The 26,291-nt window shown below is 44.9% G+C and overlaps 1 protein-coding gene across 1 annotated transcript; it reads right to left on the bottom strand.

Moving 5' to 3' along the window:
• On the bottom strand, positions 1-22,374 carry LOC116742931 (glutathione peroxidase 1-like). Its single transcript, XM_032610888.1, is given in 7 exon segments — positions 1-143; positions 146-286; positions 289-412; positions 659-718; positions 721-880; positions 15,092-15,146; positions 22,197-22,374. Coding segments are annotated over 7 exon segments (861 nt in total).
• Positions 22,375-26,291: the final 3,917 nt, after the last annotated feature.

Genomic DNA, 26,291 nt, shown 5'->3' with positions numbered 1-26,291 from the left:
TCAAATCCCCAGAGAGCAGCGCTGTGACTGCCAAGCAGCAGGGGTAGGAGGGGCGCCCGAGGCACAGCGGGGCCCCTGGGGCAGCAGGGCTTCAATGGCAGCCTCGAGGTCGAGGGTCAGAAAGCGGCGGCTGTACGTGTGCACGGCACACAGTCCGGGCCCACCAGGAGCTTCTGGAAGTCCCAGGCGACGTCGCTGCGGCACACTGGAGACCAGGCGAGGAGCTTGTGGTCGGTCACGAGGGCAGGGGCGTCCTCACTGTGCGTGCCTTGCGCCTCGCGGAGGCGAAGAGCCGGTGCGCCTGCGCGCCGTTCCCGTCGCCCTTGGCCAGGAGCCTGAGATCCAGCTCAAGCCCGCCGTCTGGTTGGACGTACCTGAGGCCCTTCAGCATCTCCTCATTCTTGGCATTTTCGTGCGGGAGAGAAGAGCAGCTGGGACCTGGGACCGTGACGGGAGGGGAAGCCTTCTGACCACAAACATGGAGTTTGCCCATGAGTCACTGGACTGTTGCCTTTCTTGCAAAACCCCTGGGTGGACTTGAACCCCAGCCGGGAACGAGCGCCGGCGGGAAGCGAGCCAGAGGCCCGCCTTCCACGCCCAGGGCGCGCCGGCGCTCCTGACCCGGGTCGCGCTCTCACCCCCGCTCCGCCCTGCGCACCTGTTGCCCAAACTGCTTGCTCGGGAAGCCGAGCGCGACTAGGCCCGGGGCCCCCAGAGGTGCCGCCGCTGCAGCTCATTCATCTGGGTGTGGTCCGGGACCGTCTTGCCTCCGAGCGACGCCACGTTCTCAGCGAGCAGCGCCTTGGCCCGCAGGGAGCCCAGGCTCACGGCTTCCTCACCGGCCAGCGGGCGCGCAGAAGAGGGGACACGGAGCGCTGAGCTGCGCACGTGGCCAGGGTGTGTCGGAAAGGGGAGAGCCGCGGGCTCGAGAGCCCCTCTGTCCTAACATCCTTTTGCAGCTAGGCTCTGCACATGGAATAGTATCCAATGATCTCTGTCATCTATGGGTTACAAGAGTGCTTATCAAAAAACCCCAATTGTCTGGAATCTTGTTGAAATGCAGACGCTAATTGAGGAGGTTAGGGTGCAGCCTGAGCTTCCTAACAACTTCCCGGCGATGCTGAGGCCGCTGGGTGACAAAAGCTTAGATAATCTCTTTCAGAGTAAAATGTCATTGCCACAAACCATAACCCTGTCACTATTGAAGCATTAAAAGTGACTCAAGGCTCTGCAAGCCTCCAAGTTAAGTAGTTTCAGAGCACGTCAGGACCAGAGCAGGACAGAAAAGGGCAGGAAATGGATATGGGCTGGTTAGGGGGAAATTTCTGCAGCTCATCAGCCCTTAAAATAAAAGCTTCAGACTGGATTGGGAGTTCTCATCCTCTTTGTAGAAATGCGTGACCATTCAAAAACATGTCATCCCTAAGGACAGAGTGGAGATAAGGCCACTCTTGACATGGTCTGTTGGACACTCTGACCAAGAGTCGAGGTCAGGTCTAACAGGAAGCAAACAACAGGTGGTGGACACCTCAGGCTAGTCCCCTTCTCTTCCTATTTTGGCTTCGGACACCACACAGAGAATCGGACTGCAAACTCCCACCTCACCCTACAAGTCGAGCTTTTTAAGGACCCTGGGCAAGTATGTATTGGTTCAGACACTATTCTAAATAAAAAGGCTGGCTTTTCCAAGTAAATTCCTGCCTTCTTTTCCAAGGAGCACCTTCATGTCTAAGAAAACATAAGTAGGAGGGAATGGTTTCCACACACTAAGACCTACTCCAGATGCATTGAAAACTCAGCTGAAGAAGCCAAGGCAAACTGATGATGGGAAACACATAGGACATTTGAATCAGAACGTTAGCTTTCGAGTTCATCGTCTACAAAGCCTTTGAACGCAAACTGCTGAGGCTTCGCACATCCAGCTTAAAGGGAAAAAGGATTCTCTGACCTCATTGCCTCAGAAAAGTTCAATAGGTCACAATTCCGGCTTGGGCCACCAAGCCCTCCTTTGGCTTTTCCTTCCTATGCACAAAATTTCAGAAGTCACTGTGTGGCTGAATTTCCCTCAGTAACAGAAAAAACAGTCATTATTGTTGAATGCAAGGAACTGATCTGACCTAGAGTCAATGATTTCTTCCTGCAAGTGACAAAGCCTGTTTCCTCCAGCTGATAATGAAACCCTGGAAAGGCACTGAACATGCATTTTCAAAAGTAAATCATCCATGGCACGGATGCAGTCCTGTACCTTTTTCAATCAAAATTTGAAGAATCGTATTTTAAAACAATCTTTTCTATTGTGGTAAAACGTATGTAACATAAAATTCACCATTTTAACCATTTTTAAGTGTACAATTCAGTGGCATTATGCACATAAAGAATCATATTTTTTAAATAAATAGCTATAAATGGGTCCCTAGTCTCTCTGAAGAAATATACTCAATGAGGGCAACAAAGAAAGAGCTACAGTTTTCGTTCCAGAGAAGGATGGAAAACTGTGATACTTCCATACGAATAATTTAAAGGCCTAGAGCAAGGGGAAAAAAGTCCTATATCCTTCTTTTCCAGGGAAGGTGAGCTAGAGTATTAAGGAGATCTCTACTCACCTTTCAGCTTCAGGAAAGGTCCCTCAATATTTGCTGGATGTACTGTCTGTGCAGCCAGCAGGCCTGTGCTGGGCTCGTGCCATTTGCAAGATTCACTGATAGAGAGTACATCTTCCTACATATGGAGAAAAGATAGTCTCCCTATCCCACATAAAAGAGTACAGTTTAGGGGAAAACTGTACTAGGCTTTGGGGTCAGAAAGATCTGGCTGAAACACCAGTTCTGCTGCTTCTGGTGTTATTGCAAGTCCCTTAAGCACTTTGCTATAAGATGAGGATTAATATTAGTATCTACTTCACAGGGTGGTCATAAGGGTTAAATTAGATAAGAGGATTAGTCAGGATACCATAGGTTCTGCTGCAGTAACAAATGAACCCCAATATTTCAATGGCTTAACCTGATAAAATTTTATTTCTTGCTCATGTCACAGTCTGAGGGGGGCAGGTGGCTTTCCTCCAAGGGTGATCAAGGATCTGGGATGCTTCTAAATAACATCTCTGACATCTTGGAGGTCTTTGCTTCCTGATGAATGTAGGACCCACACTGGCTCTTTACACCCTTGGCCTCAAAGTAGCTATGTCTTTTCTGGTTACAGTTCTTTGGAAATAAGCATATGTGTCAGTCAGAATCTGAGCAAAAAAGAAACAAACAAAAACAGATGGCACGCTCTAAAGGGCCACTTATTTAATGGCTTACTTACAAAGGTGTAAGCAGGGTTAAAAGAAATCAGAAGGGATGGTGAGACCTCCCAAGACTGCCAAAAACTCAGTGCAGGTCCTGGATTTTCAGTAGCTGAAACTCAGGGAGCAGATGTGAGATGGGAGTCTGGAAACAGATAACCTAATCTCTCTCTCCTCTCATGTTTCTGACTCTTGCTGTTGCCTCCCAGTGATCAAACTCAGCTACACACCAGAAGTCAGTGGAGCCTGGGGGGGATGCATCCACGCAAGTTCAGCTTCCTGGGGGGGCCCAGAGAAGGGTGGAAAAGTGGATCTAGAGCAGCAGGTGGAGAATCCCCACCACAACATGCAGAAGGCTTAGCAATGTTCTGAGTACATAGTGGGCACTGAAAACAAATGAGTGAAGAAAGCACTTAAGAAAATAGGAAAAAAAAATTTAAATGTAGCTTATGTTTATTGAGGTCCTCACAATTCACTTTACTTCCGACAAAGAGAAATATACATTTGCTAAGGAGAATTTTTCTCTCCACAGCACAGATTTTTCAACAAGGGCTCAGTGTCCAAAGCTGGGCTGTCCTTTCTCTCTCCTAAAAGATGGGTTTAACGGGAAGAATAGTGTTTTGTTTGCAAAGCAAGAAACATTGATCGCTCCGCCCCGAAGAACTTTATCTGTGCAGCCAGTAATTACAAGCTAAGTTAGGTTGAATGGCACAGTTACCCTGATAACTGCTGTTACTGTTTTCACTCTTTCACTTGCCAACAAGATCCTCTGGTCCCTTATCTTGTACTGGGGCCAACCCAACAAGAGCGGGAGAAGTTGAAATTCTGACACTTCAAAGCACAGGACAGTGCGAACAAGCTGGTGAGTTGTTTGTGTTGGGCTTTGCTAAGTAATGGGCTGGGTTCAGTGCCAGTAAAGAGCTTTGGGGAGTAGTGCTCGATGTTTATTCATATATAGTCTCTCATTCTGCACGTAAGTGAAATGATCTTTTCCAAGGATCAAATTCATTTCTTGTTGCTTTCCTCCAATTCAGTATTTTGATGTCAGAAACTCAGGGAAGTTTTGAAATTGAAGGAAATTTAAAAGTCGTTTTGCTCAACCTCTTCACACACCATCGATGCCTTGGAGAGACTGAGGTTCAGCCTCTCCCTGAGCCCATTCAGTGATGGGACACTTCCTGGTGCAAGCAACTCCTGTGCGTGTGCTTTGAGCCAGGTAGGGAGCTCTGGCGGCATTATCTCCTTTAGTCCCCACAGCTCCCTGAGGCAGCTACTATCATAAGCCCCACTTCCCAAGTCAGGAAACCAGAGCAGAGAAGTAACTTGCCCAAGGACACACAGCTAAACCACACTGAAGCAGGAGCTCAAACCCAGGTCTGTTTTTCTCCAAACCCCAAGCTCTTCTCCATTAGGGTCTCCAAATACCTTTTTGGACACCCCGTCCCCACCAGGAACTCTCTGAAATATTCTTACCCATCATTTTAGCTAATCACTGTAAGTTTTATGTGATATCAAAAGTGGGAATGAAAAAAAACTGTTCCTGATAATTTACATTTTGTACCACTTTACTGTTTACGGAGCATGTCAGTAGTTTCACTTGAGCCTTTCAACAGTTCTTTGAAATAGTTATCACTATCTCTAGTTTACCTGTTAGAAAGTTGAGTTTCACAGCCATAAAAAGGAATGAAATAGGGCTTCCCTGGTGGCACAGTGGTTGAGAGTCCTCCTGCCGATGCAGGGGACACGGGTTTGTGCCCCGGTCCGGGAAGATCCCGCGCACCGCGGAGCGGCTGGGCCCGTGAGCCATGGCCGCTGAGCCTGCGCGTCCGGAGCCTGTGCTCCGCAACGGGAGAGGCCACAACAGTGAGAGGCCCGCGTACCGCAAAAAAAAAAAAAAAAAAAAAAAAAAAGGAATGAAATAACGTCATTTGCAGCAACATGGATGGACCTAGAGATTGTCATACTGAGTGAGGTAAGTCAGACACAGAAAGACAAATATGATATCGCTTTTATGTGGAATCTAAAAAAATTGGTACAAATGAACTTATTTACCAAACAGATATAGAGTCACAGATGCAGAACACAAACTTTGGTTACCAGGGCAGCGGGGGGGAGGGATAAACTGGAAGATTGGGATTGACATATACACACTACTATACATAAAATAGATAACTAATAAGGACACAGGGAACACAGGGAACTGTTCTCAATACTCTGAAATGACCTATATGGGAAAGAAATCCAAGAAAAGAGTAGATATATGTATATGTATAACTGAATCACTTTGTTGTACATCTGAAACCAACACAACATTGTAAATCAACTATACTCCAATTAAAAAAAAAAGAGGGGACTTCCCTGGTGGTCCACTGGTTAATATTTCACCTTCCAATGCAGGGGGTGCGGGTTCGATCCCTGGTCAGAGAGCTAAGATCCCACGTGTCTCGCGGCCAAAAAACCAAAACGTAAAACAGAAGCAGTATAGTAACAAATTCAATAAAGACTTAAGAAAAAAAAGAAAGTTGAGTTTCAGAGAGTAGGCATGTGGTCCTAGGTGTAAGAGGGCGGTAGAGCCAGGAGCAGAGCCCAGATCCTTTAGATTTTGGTCCTATGCACTACTCCATGCTATCGACAGCAAAAGGCGAAACAAGGAGCTATCACTTTTGTCCTGGGTTCCATATCGCTTCCTGTCTTGTACTGGTGCACCGTGGCTTTCTGAACTGTTGCAATTAGGAGATTCAGTCTTTCTAATAAATCTGCCTCACATCTGCTCCTTAGATCTGCGTCCCAATGAAAAAATTCTATCTCCATCCACTTTACTACCTGACCTCGACCCAAACTAGTATCTGCCCTGCTTTATCAACCGTGTTTGTGGGACTGTATGTTAGGGACAGTGGGGCAGATCAGACAGAAAGGGATCTAGGGCCACAGCAGCACAATGATGCTTCTATTTGTTCCACAGGCTGCCAAACAGCTGCTTTTAAATATCCAGATGTTTGGCATCATGTAGAACAAAACTTTGATTCATTGGCCAAATATTCCATTGTCATCTAACTAATCAACATATGCTTGAATGTTTTGTCATCTCACAGACTGCATGTTTGCTTAGAAGCGACTAGATTTTAATATTTCAGCTTCCAAAAAGTATCTCTCAACAAAAGCGCCCCCCCACTATTTTCCAATGCATAAGCCTTCTTTTCTTGTTGCTCGCCAATCTGACAGAGAAAAGTCCCGCACATGTTGTAAACTATTTAATCAGCTAAATGCATCTGCGTCAAAGGCCAGTGTGTTCTTCTGTTGAGAAAAAAGCAAATCTTGGGTTTCCCTAGTGTGATGAAGCCCAAACCCATGTAAGCAAGACACATTAAACATTCCTTACTCTGTCTTTGAGCTCATTATTTATTTTTTTATTTAGGCATCATTGATTTATTACATGATATTAGTTTCAGGTGTACAATGTGATGATTTGCTATTTATACATATTATAAAATGATCACCAGGGGCTTCCCTGGTGGCGCAGTGGTTGAGGGTCCGCCTGCCGATGCAGGGGACACGGGTTCGTGCCCCGGTCCGGGAGGATCCCACATGCCGCGGAGCAGCTGGGCCCGTGAGCCATGGCCACTGAGCCTGCGCGTCCGGAGTCTGTGCTCCGCAACGGGAGAGGCCACAAGAGTGAGAGGCCCGCGTACCGCAAAAAAAAAAAAAAAAAAAGATCACCACAATAGGTCTAGTGACCATCTCTCCCCACGGAGAGTTACAAGACTTTTTTTTCTTGTGATGAGAACTTTTAAGATTTGCTCTCCCAATAAACATGCTAAAAAAAAAAGATTTGCTCTCTTAGCAACTTTCAAACACCTTTGGTTTTATATCCTGTACTTTATATAAACTATTCAGTGAAAATTATTTCACTGTCTTTCCTAATTATTTTCCTCTTACATGGCTACCTGGAAACACACTTTCCAGGAAATTTGCAATGAGGAGTGGAAGTGGTCCAGTGAACAAGATTTCTAAGCTTACTCTCCAGAAGCAGTGGTAGCTTTCTCCTCCTTGAGATCCTTAGATACACCTTAAATGTCTTTAATCTCTTTTGGACCCATTAACCTACTGCTACTCAAATTACTAATAGTATCTACTTTGTATTAAGCTATCACTACAGGTGTCAGACTCTGTGCTAGGTGCTTTCAAGACAGGACTCATTTAATTCTCCCAAGAAGCCTTTCTGGTATATTCCATGAAGAGCACCAATTTGCAAATGAGGAAACTGCAGCTTGGAGAGGGTCATCAATTTGTTCAAGGTCACACAGCTACTGGGCATCAGAGCAGGGACTCTGAACCCCAGCCTGGTTGCCTCCAGAGCCCACGTGCTTAACCCCTTACTCCTCCGCTTTCTAAGTGATAGTCCTCGAACACGGAATGGAATCCACCAGCCCAGAGTGAAGCCCAGCACAGGGTGGTCCTTCCTTGACTTTAGGCCTCCTGTCCTCCTGTTCCTACCACATCCTAAGGTTCAACCCCACAGACCGCAAGTCGTTCCCCAAACACCATACTTTTTCTCCTGCCTTCATTTGCACACTCTGCTCTCCCCACACGGAGCATCGTACATGCCCAAACTCAATGTCTCCGTGCCCAACATCTTCCATGGGAAAATCCCCGCTCATCCAGCAAGGATCACTCAAAGCTTAACGCCTCCCCAAAGTCCCCCTGACTCCATGCTGGACCCCTCTTCTCCCATCATACCTTCCTTGGTTACAGTACCTAACAGCTTTATCGTCCTTAGTGTGCTGGTCACGTGTTTTGTTTTTTTTTTTTTCTTGTGCTACGCGGGCCTCTCACTGTTGTGGCCTCTCCCGTTGCGGAGCACAGGCTCAGCAGCCATGGCTCAAGGGCCCAGCCGCTCCGCGGCATGTGGGATCTTCCCGGACCGGGGCAGGAACCCGTGGTCCCCTGCATCGGCAGGCGTACTCTCAACCACTGCGCCACCAGGGAAGCCCTGGTCACGTGTTTCGAAACAATTCGTTTGACTGTCCAGCTCTCTCATCAGCCCGGGAGCTTCTTGAGGAAGGGGCTGATCTCATCTCTGTGTCTCCAGGGCCTGGCGCAATAGGTCCTCAATTGGTGTTTATTGAATAAAAGATGAACTAAATATGCACAAGTTGTGATGATGTGTGAGTGATTACTAACATCTATTTAACACCTCCATGGAATTCAAACTGCTCAAAATTTGTGTTTCTATAGATTTCATTAGGACAGGACTCAATTTTTGTCTTCACAATCCTCCGGGCAGAGAGTTTCTGCTTTTGCTTTCTGTACGACTGTGAAATTAACTTTTAATGAGAGAGAGAGAGAGAAATAGACACAGAGAGAGGGGGGAGGGAAGGAGAGAGAAAGGGAGACAGAGAGAGAGACAGAGACAGAGAGAGGAAGGGGGGAGAGAGAGAGAGAGAGAGAGAGAGCTCTTTTTCTCTGCATCTCAATCCCAAAGTCTCAAGGAAGATTCGATTAACTCATTTCTGACACTAGAACGATCACCACCAATGATCACATTATCCTAACACAACTGTTCCCATAATAACCATGTCGTTGGGAGGAATTCCATTAAGTGAGAATGGGGGGGGGATGCTGAGCAAAGAAAACAACAGATGTCTGCGATAGTCCGCCGATATCAGGGCTGAAAAACAATTTCTTACAGGGTTAGCAAAGCCTTGTTTAGGAAATCATCTCTCTCACTGTTTTGGAGATTTTAATAAGGGCCTCTTAAAGACCAAAAGGTCACCCAAACTCAGAGAAATGCCTTTCTAATAGAGGCATTACAGGCCTGATGGATGGGATACTTAGAGGCCTAAAAGGCTTCTCGGAGTCTTCAGATGTAGGGAGTTGTGAGGTCCTTTCATAAAGCCACAGACCTCTGCTTATTGACATGGATACTTGTATCACCGGTAGAAGTTATTGGGCGGGTAAGTTCTAAAAGTAAAAATCTGCAAAGCAAATGGTATCTAGAAGCCTGGAAGCACTGGGCCCAAGTCATCACCCAGTGAAACAGGTTCTGTATTCGAGAATGGATTACTTCATCTCTCAGAGTTTCTCTTTCCTCATCTGTGAAAAGGAAATAGATAACAAAGCCATCCTCACTGAGTTGCTAGGAAGATCAAGTGAAACAAAGTGTAGAAAGCCCAGATGTACAAATGTTATTTACTTGTGTTATTTCAGGGAGAAACAGAAAATAATGGAAGGGAATGGTAAATAAGGTTGCGCAACTACTCATATTTTGACGTTAAATTTTTCTCAATAATTAAAATGGAAACAACAAAAAACTATGGGGAAATGACGGTGGTACAGGTTAAATGAAGATGATTAATGTTATATTTTTCTACTATAATTTTATAAACAACATGAATACACATGAAAAAGAACTAGAAAGGGCGTTCAAAAATAAAAACTATTTGGGGGCATCCCTGGTGGTGCAGTGGTTAAGAATCCGCCTGCCAATGCAGGGGACACAGGTTCGAGCCCTGGTCCGGGAAGATCTCACATGCCGCGGAGCACCTAAGCCTGTGCACCACAACTACTGAGCCTGCGCTCTAGAGCCCGCGAGCCACAACTATTGAGCCCTCACTCTAGAGTCTGCGAGCCACAACTACTGAGCCTGTGTGCCACAACTACTGAAGCCCGTGCATCTACAGCCTGTGCTCCACAATGAGAGGTGCCACCACAATGAGAAGCCCGTGCACCGCAACAAAGAGTAGCCCCTGCTGGCTGCAACTAGAGAAAGCCCACGCACTGCAATGAAGACCCAACACAGACAAATAAATAAATTTATTAAAAAAAAAAAAGAAATACAGCATCTTAAGCAGAGGTGGGAGCATGGAGGTAGGGCACACGTGGGCAAGTTGGCACAATTCCCAATTTTTTTCCCTACCCACAGTCCATTTGTCCTTCTATCTGCACTCAGTCTTCCTCTGGTAGGACTCCCCCCCTCCTATGTCAACATGTTCCAGGGGCAGAGCAGATTGAAGGTTTGAAGTCAATCAGTATATCTGTCAAGACACGTGAAGTCCCTGAGATTTTACCCTACTTGAAAGAAAGCAAGTTAGTCTGCTACCATTTTATGGATGCTGGGAGAGAACATAAGACTCCTGGACAAACTCACACACACAGACACACACACCCACACGGTATTACAGCAAAAGAAGCAGCCAGAGTGTCAGCAATCTGCACTGCTCCCCAAGCTCCAGTCCCCACGGTGACAATAAGGGCCAGGTGACACCTGCATACATAGTGGGTGGTGTTACAGCAGAGGAATTCAGAGCTGAGGGACCTGTATACTGTGGGCAAGCAGAGAACACTGTGACCAGCAACGAGTCCGTCTTCCCTCCCCAGCTCCCACCCTGAAAGCTGTGGTCAAACTCTAGCACCTTCACCTACTTGGTTGCCTATGTGACCAGGTACAGAGCTTCTTGGGAGAAGGACAGGCCATGCACACCCAGCGGGTATGTGCAAGATGCTCAAGGCCATGATTCTTCTGACAGTATCATATTTTCTTGGCCATATACAGGGATGTGCATGTGATCCAACCAGAACTACTGAGATGAAATGAAACCTTTGAAGCTTTTGCTTCAGATGACAGGCATCTCACTTCCCGCCCCACCTCTACCTCAGAGGAGAATCTAGAAGAGCCATCTTGTGACCAGTAAAGTCTGTATGAGAATGGAGTCCACTCAAAGAAAGCAGAATTGAGAAATGGAGAGATCAGGAAAATTGATTCTGGTGTCGTCATTTGATCCACAGTATAAAGCCAGGCTTAAAACCAAGCCGTCTACCTCCAGAGTTTCCATTTATGGAAGGCAATTTAGGTACAGTTTTCTGCCACTTGCCATCAACAGAGTCCTAACAGACAAACATATCAATGTAAACCTGTATTAGTCAGGGTTCTCCAGAGAAACAGAACCAATAGTATATATAGAGAAATCTAGCTCTCTCTCAGTAGATAGATAGATGATAGATAAATCTATAAGGAGAGAGAGAAAGAGAGAGTGATAGAATGATAGAGAAGAGAGAAAGAGAAAATGATAGAGAAGAGAGACTTATTATAAGGAATTGACTCATGTGATTACGGAGGCTGACAAGTCCCAAGATGTGCGGTTGGCAAAAGCTGGAGACACAGCAGCACTGATGGGGTAGTTCTCGTCTGTAGACCAGGAAGCTTAAGACCCAGAAAGACCCAGTGGTTCACTTTGAGTCTGAAAGCAGGGAAAAAACTCAATGTCCCAGCTCAAAGTTGCCTGGCAGGAAGAATTCTCTCTTACTCACAGGAAGGTAGGGCTTTTTGTCTTCTTCAGGCCTTCAACTGATTGGACGGAGCCCACACACGTCAGGGAGGGCAATCTGTTTTACTCAGTCCACCAATTCAGATGTTAATCTCACCAGAAATACCCTCAGAGGCGCACCCAGAATAATGTCTGACCAAATGTCCAGGCACCCTTTGGCCCCATCAAGTTGACATATAAAATTAACCATCACAACACTTTATTAAATACCATTTATCAAATGTTATGAATGTGCCTAAGTCAGTGATTCAACTTCACGATTTTTATTCTTCCAGACTCTTGAAAAAATGGGGCTGTTTAATGAATCATTTGTTGATTCATTTCATCCAAGGTTTTGCAGGGGTTTTAAGAATTAGAACTCTATTGTCACAGTTGTGTTGTTCCCGAGACTACATTAAATCTGCTAGGTAAAACCTTTCCCTCTGTTATAAGAGCTATTCCCGGACACGCATCTCTCCTATTCCTGAAATAGGACCAAAAAAAGAGGGGGGAGAGAGAATTTTTCAAGATAAAAGACTGTTTGGATTTTCTTATGCTATTTTAAGTTCACAATCCTGTCCATTTGATATTCATTTTACATGCCTGGCTTTCATCACAATGATTATCATTTAATTACATTTTAGCTGAAACAGCCATATAACATTTCAGTGAGATTGAGGAAAGACTGAGCCTCACTTCCAGGCTTTTCTGCAGCCTTACATTATATCTCTGTGTTAACTTTAGAGGCTGCCTTTTATGATACAGGGGCTACAATGTAGATAATTAGTCTTCTGATGATGTCAGGTACATTAAAAATTGGCTTGATTTCCTTTCTGTTCCACACAAAGTTTTCATTCGTGGTTCATCCAAGTGTTTTTCCCCATCAGAAGCTTCTTCTCATGGAGCCCACAGTCCATCTGCCATGGGACCAATCAGCCCAGAAGGAAATATATGAATGAATGAAACCTAATTCACAATAGAGTGGGATTTCTTTTCATTCTTGTCCAGTGCATTCCCTCTACCTTGGCTATACAGTGCAAACTCCTGGATGCTCCAAGAGATGCTGAGGAACTTGCCCAGCCCTTCAGTCCTCTTGGAGAGCAGCTGAGAGGAAACGTTCCCTCCTGCTGGCTCCTGACCATGGCAGAGAGACCACAGGAATGGTGAGAACAGGACTCACCATGCTGGCTCTTACCTGCCAGCAAACAGACAAGGTCTCCTCCCAACCTCCTCCTCTCCCTCAGTCAGCTCAACAAAGAGGTTTCCCACCCTGTTCCCCACCATTCAGCCTGTGTCTGTCACATTGGTCAGGGAGAATAGGAAGCTCTAGTTCAGGCTTGGGACAAGCCACAGTCTCTAGGCACCAGCTGTACCTGAAATAGAGCTCATGTATTACAACGGAGTTTGGCTTCTTGTTTCTTTTTTGAATCAGTTCAGAATCTGGAGGAGAGACTAGGTAACAGGTATGATCAGCTCCTTTCAAACCCCAAACATACACCAAGGACCTGGGAGAACTGGCAGAGCTAAGTAGGTTACTGTAATAACTTGATACCAAGTTCCTAAGGCAGAGAGGAGATAAGATGGCAGAGTAGAAGGACGTGAGCTCACCTCTTATTACAGAAACACCAAAATCACAACTAATTGCTGAACAACCATCGACAAAACAAACAAACAAAACAATGCTGGAACCTACCAAGTTCCTAAGAAAACATTCTCAGAAGACTAAAGGCACTCAGAAAGTGGGGACCCATTTTCTCTTCCATTCTTTTCCACATCCCATCAAACATATAAGGCAGTTGTGAGATATTATACACAGTATAAAGGGCAGTATTTAGTCACAAGCTAAGACCCTTGAGTTCCCCTTTAGCTCCAGCTTTTGAAGTGCAACCTAAATGATTAAACAAAAACTGCAGTTCATGTTTGCAAAGTAAATGACTATCAAACTTATGACTCTGATGATCTCTATTAAAAAGACTAAAAACAATGTATTGAGAGATAAACGAAGACTTGGGTAAATGAGACACAGCATGTTCCAGGAAAGGAACACTAAATTTTTATAAGCATGCTAATGGTTCTCCAATTAAATTACTGTTTTAATGCAGTTCAAATCAAAATGTCAGAAATAGGGCTTCCCTGGTGGCACAGTGGTTGAGAATCTGCCTGCTAATGCAGGGGACACGGGTTCGAGCCCCGGTCTGGGAAGATCCCACACGCCGCGGAGCAGCTAGGCCCGTGAACCACAGCTATAGAGCCTGCGCGTCTGGAGCCTGTGCTCCGCAACGGGAGAGGCCAAGACAGTGAGCGGCCCGCGCACCGCCATGAAGAGGGGCCCCCCCCCCGCTCACCACAACTAGAGAAAGCCCTCGCACAGAAAAGAAGACCCAACACAGTCAAAAATAGATAAATTAAAAAAAAATTTTTTTAATTAAAAATAAAAAAGAATGTGCCAAATAACTGTCAACTAAAAAATTACTCACAATCTGAAAGTTGAGAGTTATGTTTTATTTGGTGGGAATTTTTAGGACTTCAAGCCCAGGAGGCAGCATCTCAAGTAACCCTTGGAGAACTGCTCCAAGGAGGGGAAGGGGGGAGCTAGGATACACAGGAGTTTTGCAACAGAGGGCAGGTAGTAGGAACAAAAGATTACCGTTAATTAAACTAGAAATCTCAAGGAATGTAGCGCTTTTCTACTATGGGAAGATGCAAGAGTCTGGGCTCACTGAAATCATTCCTTAGATATGCACCTCAGCTATCTGGGGCCAGTATCCTGTATTTTCACATCCTGAGTTTCCTCAGGGCTCACCGTGGGGAGTGGTGGCAGTCTGATGGCTGCTAGATGGCCGGTATTCTTTCCTTCCTGGGTCCCCTCAGGGCTCACCAGCTTAACATAGGCTGTGGCTGCCATCTCTGATGACTGTGAATACTGAAATGGCAGGCAATATTCCATTTATCAAACCACTCCAGCCGTAAACGGGGCTGTCTGGGTCAGTTACCCTGGGGTCCTCCTCATTCTAGAGCTGCTCTCCTTGGACCAAGAGTTGATTCAATTAGCTTGACTTACATGGTGGGTTATTTTCTGCTAGTCTAACCAAAAAGAGTCTCCCCTCACTGATGTTTAGGAATGAAGAGGGCACGTCGACTACCACCATGCTGGTGGGTAGTCGTGCAAAGGTCTCCCATTGTTCTGCTGACAGTATTGTCCTTTGTCACCTTCCCTTCCTCCTTCCCGAAGTCAGCACAGGCAGTGTGAAAGGGACAGTTCAGGAAGTCAGACAGACCAAAACACATGCGCTAAACCAGCTGTCCTTAGGGGAAAAGCATGGTCTAGACCATTATACTCTTAGATAATCTAGTTCAGATAATCAAATTGCCCCGGAAATGGTCACCTCTCCCTTTTCATTTTGTTTCTTGGAAGTCACACCTCTGACTTTATTCTTTATTCTTTCTTGGTGATGGCAACATCTAAGAACAGGCATCCAAATTAAAGAGGGTGTTGTTCACTTACGTCAGTGGAGATACAAAAGTCTCATCTCCAGTGATTGCCCAATAGGTCTTGAATGCTACAGGAAGGATTAAGCAGATTATGTAACATGATTCCATCAGCTGAATGTCTTGCTTTCATCATCCTGCAGTTAAATCTTTGCAGCGTGCATTGTGACCCCAGACTACAAGCCAGCGTAAAAAGCTTCCGCTCTTGTGTATAGTGTTTTTCCACAGTTGAAAAAAATTCCTTTAAGGCACACACATTCCTTTAATAGCCATAGGCTATTGACGTTTTTAATAAAAACGAGACTGTGCTTAAAACATAAAATCTAAATAATGGAAATAGTTATGCTAATAACAGCGGCTAACAGTCCTGAGGGCTTACAACTCAGTAGGTACCAGGAATGATACAAAAGCAGTCAACAAACAGTGTGGCAGGGCACTGACCAATCAGAACTGACATGGGTCTTAACCCTGCATTAGGATAGCTGAGGTCTGTTGCCATGCAGGACACTGATCTTGTAGTTGCTGGGTCCTGAGGAGGTGAGACCGGCTGGGACCTGGGACCCTTTGCTGCAATGCTGCAGTGCTTGCACCTGGACACACCTCTCTTCAAGCAACAGAGTTCAAAGAAACTATATGGGACTAAAAATAACGGCATGCAAGCGCAGTTGGGGCAAATTCTGGACAAAAGATTCAAAGAGACAAAAAAAACCCAACTGCCACTTTTGAAGATCCTGAAGCGGAAGCAGGGTACCGCGCATGCCCCCAGCACACAACACCACCTAAGCAGTGGGCAAAACACCTACCAGTGTAGGTGGTCACCCCTCCAGCCGACCCCTGGCCACACCCCTACTCTCACCCCATATAAGGAACGAGCTCTCCTCCCCCAGCTTGGGGAGCCAGCAAGCAAGGGAATTGTTATTTGTTCTCGCTCCCCACTGCTGCAGGGGCCCCAATAAAGCCTTGCCTGAAATTCTTGTCTGGCCTCTGATCAATTTCTGTTGATTAAGGAGGCCAAGAACCCTGGTCCATAACAGAAGTGTGAGGAATCTAGGGGGAAGGTGTCTGTGTTTGGGGACATGTGCTCAGGGAAGCTATTTACTAACTGGTAAGGAAGTGATCCACATCTGAATAATGTGTACAGATGTACCAGGTACACCGGCTGAATATCAGAACTGCCAGGCCCTGTGCTATAGCCCCTCTTCCCACCACAAGCCTGTAAGGGAAGATCCGGCACTTATATCCCTTTTACAGATAAGGAAAGGAAAACTACAGAGTTTAAAGCTTTTGCCCAAGAGCACACAGTCAGTACAAGGAAAAAACCAATTTGGAAATAACTAATTTAAAAACAAATTAATAGATTTTTTGCAGGGGAGCAGTTTTAGTTTGGTAGAAAAATTGCGTGAAGGGTAGAGAGTTCCCATGTACACCCTCACCGGCCCACCTTCAGTTTCTCCCATTATCAACATCTTGCATTAGTGCAGTACATTTGTCATATTTGATGAGCTGATATTGATACATTATTATTAACTAAAGTCCATAGTTTGCATTAGAGTTCACTCTTTGTGTTGTACATTCTATGAGTTTTGACAAATGTAGAAGGATGTGTACCCAACACTAAAATAGCACACAGCATGGTTTCACTGCCCTAAAAATCCTCTGTGCCCCTCCTATTCGGCCCTCCCTGCTTCCCCCAGCCCCTGGCAACCACTGATCTTTTTACTATCTCCATAAGTTTGCCTTTCCCGGAATGTCATATAGCTCAATTATACTGGATGTAACCTTTCCAGATTGGCTTCTTTTGCTTAACAATACGCATTTAAGTTTCCTCTATGTCTTTCTGTGGCTTGATAGCTCATTTCTTTTCATCACTGAATAATATTCCTTTTGCCTGGGTGTACCACCATTTATTTGTCTGTCGAAGGACATCTTAGTAGTTTCCAAGTTTTGGCAATTATGAACAAAGCTGCCACATACATTCCTGGGCAGGTTTTTGTGTGGACATAACTTCTCAATTCATTTGGCTAAATACTAAGGAGCACGACTGCTATATCATATGGTAAGAGTGTGTTTAGTTTTGCAAACCTGCCAAACTGTCTTACAAAGTGGCTGTACCATTTTATACCCCCATCAGCAAGTAATGAGAAAACTAATTTTTCATATACGGTTTTATAAATTTACAAAGCACTTTTAACTCTATGAACTGAACCTGGAACACAGAAAGACATAGTTCTTCAAAAATAAAGCCACATTATCTCTTTGGTATGCTATGGACTTTTCTGTGTAATTATTACTGACAAATAAAGGCTACTACTTACTCAGAACCTATTTGGTGAATGACGTTCATTCCTTTATGTCTTATTTAACCTTCATAACAAATCCTGAAAGGTAGGGATTGTCATTTATTGAAAAGGAAACTGAGACTCAGAGAAGTCAAGTATATCGCTCAAGATGACAAGGGAATTCAAACCCAGGGCTGCCTGTCGCCATGTCCTGGGTTCCTTATACTCTATAGCATTACACCCCTTCGCTGTAAATTGGCAGGAAAGATTGTGAAAGACTTGGAAGGGAGAAAAAAAGAAAAAGGATTGCTGAATGTCCTGTTCAGTGCATCTTTCTGAGATATCTTCCCCTTTCCTTGTCTCAGAGCTATTTTACAACTCTGTAAATTGTAGAAAACTAGGAATAATGAAAATGATTTTTGTCCACACTTGCAAATCTGTTGTGTCTGGTGGAGTGCAATTTTTTTTTTTTTTTTGGCTGCTTTGGGTCTTTGACGCTGAGCATAGGCTCAGCAGCCGTGGTGCACTGGCCCAGTTGCTCTGGGGCACGTGGGATCCTCACGGACCAGGGCTCGAACCTGTGTCCGCTGCAAAGGCAGGCGGACCTCCAACCACTGCGCCACCAGGGAAGCCCTGGTGGAATGAAATTGACAATCAATTGCCCTGTGGATAGACTGCTTTTTGTATCTATTTGTAAATTCACTTCAGCATTCCTTATCTGCCTCTATACGTGTGTATTAATTTGAATTCTCCTTGGAACCAACTGAAATACCTTACTGGTTCAGTGATTAATTAATGAGTTCAATTCCTTGACATGTGTTTATTTTATATAGGTGTGACACTCATGATTTTACCCTTAAAAAATTCTTTTAACAGAATGTATTTTGTGTATCAATATAATCAGAAACAATGTCAGTGTTATTTCATTATTATGGTTCCTTTTGCATAACTTAGGTTCATTAGCATATCGAGACATGTGAAAATTCTGGACTTTCCCTAAACCCACCTGACTGACTGGCTACCTTTTTAGATTGATGTTGACATGGTCCTTCCCTCAGTTCTTTCTCCAACGCTACCACTGCATCATCTCTTATTTCCTTCTGAAACCGTGTTTCTCTTTTTCTGCACAATTAAGATTTTCTGCTTACTGTTTCTATAGAAACAAGGGAGTATTGGAAGGGGACTCTCCAATAGTAGATAATCAAGAAGAATCTTAGAATTAAATTTGCCTGCAATACTTCACACACCTCACTGTACGACAGATTATTACGTGTCTTGTGGCTTATTCGGGATACTAGTTTCCCCTTCTGCCAGCCTCAGGCTCATTAGCCATTCATAGTTTTATCCTATTCTGAGCAGGCAGGGGACACTTTAGAAATATGTCTTTTTCTGGATAAGAAGTACTGTCAAAATACTTTTGGTAGAAGAGAAACTTGAAATTATTCATTATAGTTTTGAGAATAATGACATTTTAGAGAAAACAAGATCTTAGGCATAAACTATCCAATCCCTTCATTTGACAGATGTGGAAACTGAATTCTAGAGAAATTAAATGACTTGGCCACAGTCACACAGATGACTGTGGGCCTTGCTAGAAAGAGGGCTGCACCCTCATTTCCAGTTAAGTTCTCTTTCCAGGACATACAGCATTTCAATGACCTTGGCCTTCAAGAACTCAGGTTAGCTCGGTAGCTAATAATTATAGCAGGCATTATTTTCCCAAACTTCTCTGATTTTATGAAATCATGCAGTTTATAAAAGCTTATTGTTTTACGTACTTGAAGGAAAAATCAAGGGCAAGGTCAGTGGGAGCAAATTTGCATTTAAATGACAACTTGCAAAAATAAATTTGAAGTTAATACCAGATTTTCGCGGTTGTTCTCACTAACAGGACCAGATCGTGTGACTGTCACACATTGCACCTCCCTCCACGTATGCAGGCCCTCTGGATTTTTCCTGGGCTTGCTGAAGTTAGGCAAGGTTGGCCAACGGCTGCTGACCACATATTCGTTTGCCTACTGAATTCAACAGTTCAAGAAAGCAGTCCATTATTAAGAACCCTGCATTTAACACCTCTCATTTGCATTCCAATTATTTTTTTAGTTGACAGGGAAGTTTGAGGGGGAAAAGTGAATAAAAGCCTGGCTTTATTTTTAGAAAACCTTAAGCCTAGAGGATCCCTTGGACTTTCAAGAATGATAAAGAGAAACAGGTATTGCTTAACGCAGCCATCTGGACCTCAATGGTCCTGTTTACAGGAAGAGGCACATAAAATTAGAAAGAGCCAGTGGAGGACAGCATAACCTAGTCAGTACCAAGGACCTGAAAGATGTGTGCTTCTCCCATATCCGATCATGAGGCTACCATCCACTCTCTGGGAGACATTCACCTTTCAGTCCCCCCATTGCCACTCCCCAGTTTACACATAGAAGTGCCAACCACACAAGGAAACCAACACGCTTACCAGTTTCCCATCTGATGAAGCATGAAGACAAAGTACCTGCTTCCGTTGCAGATACCTAGTATGTTTTTTTAACATCAGGCTTGGAAAATGTGTTTCCTCTCAGTCATAATTCACTGTGTGATCTGAGTAATCTGGAAACCCTTGGGGACGGTGTTGGGTGTTTACTGTAGTATCAACTGAACTCAATATTAAAGCCCTCCTTGCCTCCTGATTTTTAACCTTGCAGGGGTAATGGGCTGTTTAGTGAGATAATCTCTGTGCCTACGAGGGAAACAGCTCTAGGTAAATGGAAGGTGATGGATGACTTAAAGGGAGCTCAAACACATTTATGCCATTTACCACCAACTCAGCCCAGCGTGGGAGGAACCTCAGTCATGTGTGTCCTAGTTGCAGACTCATGCCACAGAGATGTCTTGTGTCAACCGGGAGTGAGCCTCACACTGGGAAGCCATGCTGTTCATGAGGGCAGGGCTGTTCCCCAACCCATAGGTGGGTGCCCATATCCTGCTGCTGGCATATGGTGCCCCATCATTAGCTAGATGTCAGCTACTCTGGAAAGGGCCTGAGGATAATCCAACCTGGGCTGTGGAAGGCGATTAGGACTGGCTGTGTGGGGATCAAACCAGTGTGCGTCTGGGGAAACCTGAACAGGAGTTGAAGGTGTTAAAGACGGGGGCCCTTGGTCAGCGAGGGAGAATCTTCAGCATGAATGTCACCCCAACTCTCCTCTCCTTTCCTTCCGTGTTGGAAGACAGTTCCAATGTTGCACAATTCTCTCTGTGCCCACAGGAAATGTCAGGGGTTCAGGACCAGAAAAACTTGCTGCACATAAAAGGTAGAATCTTTTTTGAGATTGTATCATGGAACACATTACTCCTCTTGAGATTTTTTCTTTGTTAAAAAATTAATTAATTAATTAAATTTCGGCTGCGTTGGGTCTTCCTTGCTGCGCGCAGGCTTTCTCTAGTTGCAGGGAGCGGGGGCTACTCTTCGGCGCATGGGCCTTTCACTGCGATGGCTTATTCTGCTGTGGAGCACGGGCTCTAGGCGTGTGGGCTTCAGTAGTTGGGGAACGGGGGCTCAGTAGTTGTGGCTCACTGGCTCTAGAGTGCAGGCTCAGTAGTTGTGGCACACGGGCTTAGTTGCTCTGCAGCATGTGGGACCTTCCCGGACCAGGGCTTGAACCCCTTGTCCCCTGCATTGGCAGGCGGATTCTTAACCACCGCGCCACCAGGGAAGCCCTGAGATTTTTTTCAATAAAGAAGGTTTGTTCAGAGTCAGAGTTGACTAGATGATGCTTGACCTGCCCTAGAGGATTCAGAGAGCCTCTAATACCTTTGAAATTGTATACAAAACAGTATTATAGGATTTAATATTCATTTTTCTGGGAAGAGGGTATATATATCTCTTGTCAAAGAATCTCAAAAGATCTGTGACTCCAAAATATTTTGTAGCCACTGCTGTAGAGTTCAGAGGAGCCCAGCCTTTCTGATCATGGCAGAAAGAATCCTGAAAGGTCACTGCATGACGTGGATATGAGGTAACTCACGGCCTGTGCTTTGCCTGGTCCCTGGGTACCCCTCCATCACCCTTTAGCTGGCCCAGGGCACACTGCCTGTTCTGTTCCAGAGACAAGTAGCTAGACCATCTCAGGTCCCTCCAACCATATCCCAACACAGTCCTTGCCCAGCATCAGCCCTGTGAGCTAGCACCCTCGATGATATACCTTTAATAAGGTCACACTCAGGCAAAAGGCAAATGAACCATAATGATGGAAGGACAGGAGCAGATGTCCCAACAGGGCAGGTGTGGCATAGTCAGAAACTTCCGGTGTTATGGGGGACAAGGAAAACACAATGGCCAGGACATGGAGACCTGAGTCCGCATTCTGCACTGGCCAGTGCACAGCATTGGGCATTTCACCCTCATGTATTTATTTCAGTTTCCCAATCTGTAGAATGGGGAAGTTGGACTAGATTCCTGAGGCCTCCCTAGCTGAGGACATGACAGGCTGTGGACAAACTTGGTGACGTGGCCCTGTCTGCAGAGAGGTATTGGTAGAGGAACTGGTCTTCTGTTAGGAGCTGGTTTATTCTTCTATCTTAAACACCAAGCTATATGTTTTAAGACATGTTGGATTTTGCAGTCTGTAGAAGGATTATAATCAAATACGTACGTCCAAGAGTAAAAACATCACCGTCATGATGTCGGTGATGGGTTCTGGGTTAGTTAGGGCCGAAAGCCAAAGACTGAATATTTCTGCCTGCTCTGTGGTTTCTGATTTGGAAGTAGTGTTTGAAGTCTCCCTTCCCACCTCCAATCTCTAGTTCTGTTCGTAGCGGATCATATATATTTCCATTCTAGACTCTTCAGCGTACAATCCTTAAGGTGTCCGACTCGATACTTTGGCATATTAGTCATACTCAGGTCCCCTGACATTTTCACTCCAGGCTCAAAGGAGGCCTCTGAGTCCTCTAACCTCTCCTGGATTCCATCCTTCTCATCCCCGTCCCTGTTCCTGGATGTCACATCTCCAATCGTCCGTTCCACCCTCATCCCGCTTCCTCCTCCGGGTGTTTCAATCTTGCCTTCCTTGCAGTCTTGTCCTTCTCCTCCCGGATCTTCTCAGATCTTCCTTATCTTAAACATCAAACCAGTTTCTCTGCTCTATTTGTCTTTTTAGTCACTTTTAAATCTAGTTCCTTCTCCCAACCCACAAATCCTCGGAGTAAATAGCTTATACCTACTAATTCTATTTCCATCTTCTTGCCTCTGCAGTCTGGATGTTCATAAGCTGCCCTGGAACTGTTCCCTCCAAGCAGGGCTTTCCATGCTCTCCTTCCCTCTGCCCCTGGTTGTTGATATAAATGCAGGGTAGAGACAGCATGTCCCTCCGTCACCTTCCAGGGCCCAGCACTGACCATGACTCAGCAGCAGCTCAGGAAACATTCGCTGAACACGGAAGCTCTCTGTTGCCTCTTCCTTCCAGATATTTCTCATCCGTCCATCCTGTGTGTCCTTGCAATACAAGCCCTCCTTGTCTCACCTCCTATCACTGTGGCAATATTCTGGCTCGCTTCTTCACTTCTAATTCATCCCGTAGAGCATGGTATCACTTACATCTTCCTCAGGACTCACCGACAGTTCCCCAGGGACAATTGATCCAAGCTCCATCTCTTCAATGGGTATTTTTTTTTTTTTTTTTTTTTTTTTGCGGTATGCGGGCCTCTCACTGTTGTGGCCTCTCCCATTGCGGAGCACAGGGTCCGGACGCGCAGGCTCAGCGGCCATGGCTCACGGGCCCAGCCGCTCCGCGGCATGTGGGATCCTCTCGGACCGGGGCACGAACCCGTGTCCCCTGCATCGGCAGGCGGACTCTCAACCACTGCGCCACCAGGGAAGCCCTTTGGGTATTTTTTAAATGTAATTAGTTAACTGCTTACAAAAGAGCTATAGATGCACAGGTGAAACATTTAAACTGAACAAAAAGGTACCAGAGAAAGAGAAAGTCCCTCTTTCCTCCCATTCTCCCTGTTTTTTCTCCCAGGAGCAATCACCCGTTAGCAGTTTCTTATACATCCTTGCCCATCCTCACAGAGATATTTTGTGCGTGCAGTTCTTCCTGATCGGTCTACAGTTCACCACCGTGCCTGGGGCCCCGTCTTGAATCCAGCCATTTGGGCTGTGGGCCTGTTTGTCTACTGGCCATTCCTCCCAGAGCTGGGCTCTACCATACATATTCCAAATCATAGCCTGAGGTTTGCTTCAGGCTGTGCAGCCTGAGACTCCTCCTTGCTCTCACTAGATGGTTGGGGACTTCTGGTGGCTGGGAGGGACCCGCAGACAACATGCCCCCTGTGGCTGCTGTGAGGGTTTCCAGCACTGTTCACCCTCCTTGGAGTGAAGCTCCTTTCTGGTCAGCGGTCCAGTCTCAATCCCACTAATCCTGACTTTGCTCTTTCTGCACCAACCAGAAATTGAAGGAAGTTCTAACTGGTTTACCTCTGAAACACAGTGGGTTGTGCTCCCTCTTGACCTGGTTGCCAGGAGATGAGCCTGTGATGACAGCGTTCCTTTGTTTCTGCATTATCGCTTCATCGTGTGGCCTTATTACCGAGTCCAGGTCTGAGCTCTCTTCAAATGATGCACCAGAATGATCTGAGATATAAATCAAGGTTGTACATGTCTACTGGGTACCCTGTGATAGCATCTGGGTGTAGAAAGCTGGATGTCCTTATAGCCAGAGCGCCGTTCCGTCTAAATCCGGGGAGAAGAGTCACTCTGGGAGCCTCCCTCTAGTTCTGTGTATGATGAGGCAGTAATGACAGCCTTGGGTTTGGAAAATACCCCTGTAATGACATCAAGAGTATTAAAGCTGCCTTGAGAGAACATAAATTACTGTTTTCGTTAGATGCGAAGTAACTTAAGAATAAATAGGAAGACTTTTTTGTTCTTTTGAAATCCATCTAATGCACAACAGACCTGGAATGGTATTTACTGAGGAGGTACTGCCTTAGTGACACTTGGCCTATTTAAAATATTGATTTGGAGGTAAATTCTGATCTGTTATGTACTATAGTTATGCTATATATGTTTGTTATATATTACATATGTTACACATATGTTAACATATATAACATAAGTATATATGGTAATGTTATCTATCTATCTATATGTATATAATGTATCTCAGTATGTGGTCCAAGGATAACAGTCTTGCAAGAAGAGGTTTATTGCTAAAATATGTAAGAGAAAAGCTTGATGTACACCCTCCCTCTCTCTTGCATATTCACAGAACACTTTAGCATATCAAAGGTTCTGAGAGGTTCCGGAGTAAAATAACTTCTAAACTTTTTTATTAACTCAAACTTATTTGGCGATGAAACCCTTCATGCACAATGTCTATTAACAGCCTAAAAACGAAGGTTCAGAGGGACACATACTGGATAGTACTGCTTCAGTTTCTCCATGCAAGTTAAGCCATTTATTTGTAAACGAACAATTGGTTCCCTTAAATATTTCATGCATCCATTACGTTACAGACCAATAACATGCATTATGTTATAAACTAATAACATAATATAATGAATAGGTGAATTATTAAGGGAAGCTAATCACAGAAAAGCTATTATCTATTATTATCTATGATCTAATATTTATATTCACATCTTTAAAAAGCCAGTTACTTAAAAATACATTTCTTGGGCTTCCCTGGTGGCACAGTGGTTGAGAGTCTGCCTGCCGATGCAGGGGACACGGGTTCGTGCCCCGGTCCAGGAGGATCCCACGTGCCGCGGAGCGGCTGGGCCCGTGAGCCATGGCCGCTGAGCCTGCGCGTCTGGAGCCTGTGCTCCGCAACGGGAGAGGCCACAACAGTGAGAGGCCCCTGTACCGCAAAAACAAAAACAAAAACAAAATACATTTCTTTATAAGTTGCAGTCCAGTTAGCTGGGGTCCTTCCGTCCTAGTTTCCAGTGACTTTTTCCCTTGTATCCTCTTAAGAAACTTCTGGCAGGAACCAGACGGTCAGCTGTTGGTCACTGATATTTTTTTCCTTAAGGAGATATCAACCTTATACAGCCAAACAAATTCTTTTTGCTATAATCAGTTTCTCACCTGAGTGGTCCAAACTATATTTTCCTCATAGTTTCCTGCCTCATAGTTTCAAATGCTATTATGTCTCATAAGTGCTGGTCAGAATGTTGTCTTTCTGCTACACAATTGGTTATAATGTCAAATATATGTATTTTAAAAATTGTATATATATATAATTTAAAAAATATTGTTTAAAAATATTCACACAAAATTGGCGTTTTATCCTAAGCCCAAGTAAACTTCTGAAATAGAACACAGATTAAAGCCCATAAAATCCACTAATTCATGGACAGCTCCTCTCTTGTCATTCAGAGGATGGTTCTAGAAGGCAGCTTCTTTGTGACTGTCGTCTGGATGGCCCAGAGTTTGTGGTTTCTTTATTGAATAGGAGCTGTAGTGGAAAGGACGACGTAAATAAAGTCGCCCTGGTCTAGAGCTAGAGCTCTGCTTTGTCTCTGAGAGAACAGGCAGAAAGAGCAGGGCAGGGCCTGGCCACAGGGGAGGAGCTTCTGGTGCTTTTCTCGGTGAGAAGTAAAAATGAGCCCCTGTTAAGGAGGTTGAGGATTTTTGCTGGGAGGTTGGAGTGGAGAGGGCAAAAAAGCTGGATCTGGACAATAGCCATCTGTGAAATAGTTTTTAAAAGGCAGGCAATATTTTCTTTTCAGACTTATGATAAATTCTGGAAGGAGAATGCTTAGAAAACAGATAGGGGTGGCGACCCAAAGAAACCTTACACTCTCAGAAAGATACTAGGTTTTACATTAAATTACAGTTGGTGTGAGCACAGCTTGAGAAAAAGCTTGAAGGCAGGTAGCTGGAGTTTAGTACGACTAACTCTCTTTTAAGAAAACCAAGAATCTAAGCAAGTGGTTCGTAGG

This window comes from Phocoena sinus, chromosome 18 (genome assembly GCF_008692025.1).
Source record: "Phocoena sinus isolate mPhoSin1 chromosome 18, mPhoSin1.pri, whole genome shotgun sequence".
In the NCBI taxonomy this organism is placed as follows: Eukaryota; Metazoa; Chordata; class Mammalia; order Artiodactyla; family Phocoenidae; genus Phocoena; species Phocoena sinus.
This window is presented reverse-complemented; position numbering and strand designations above follow the sequence as displayed.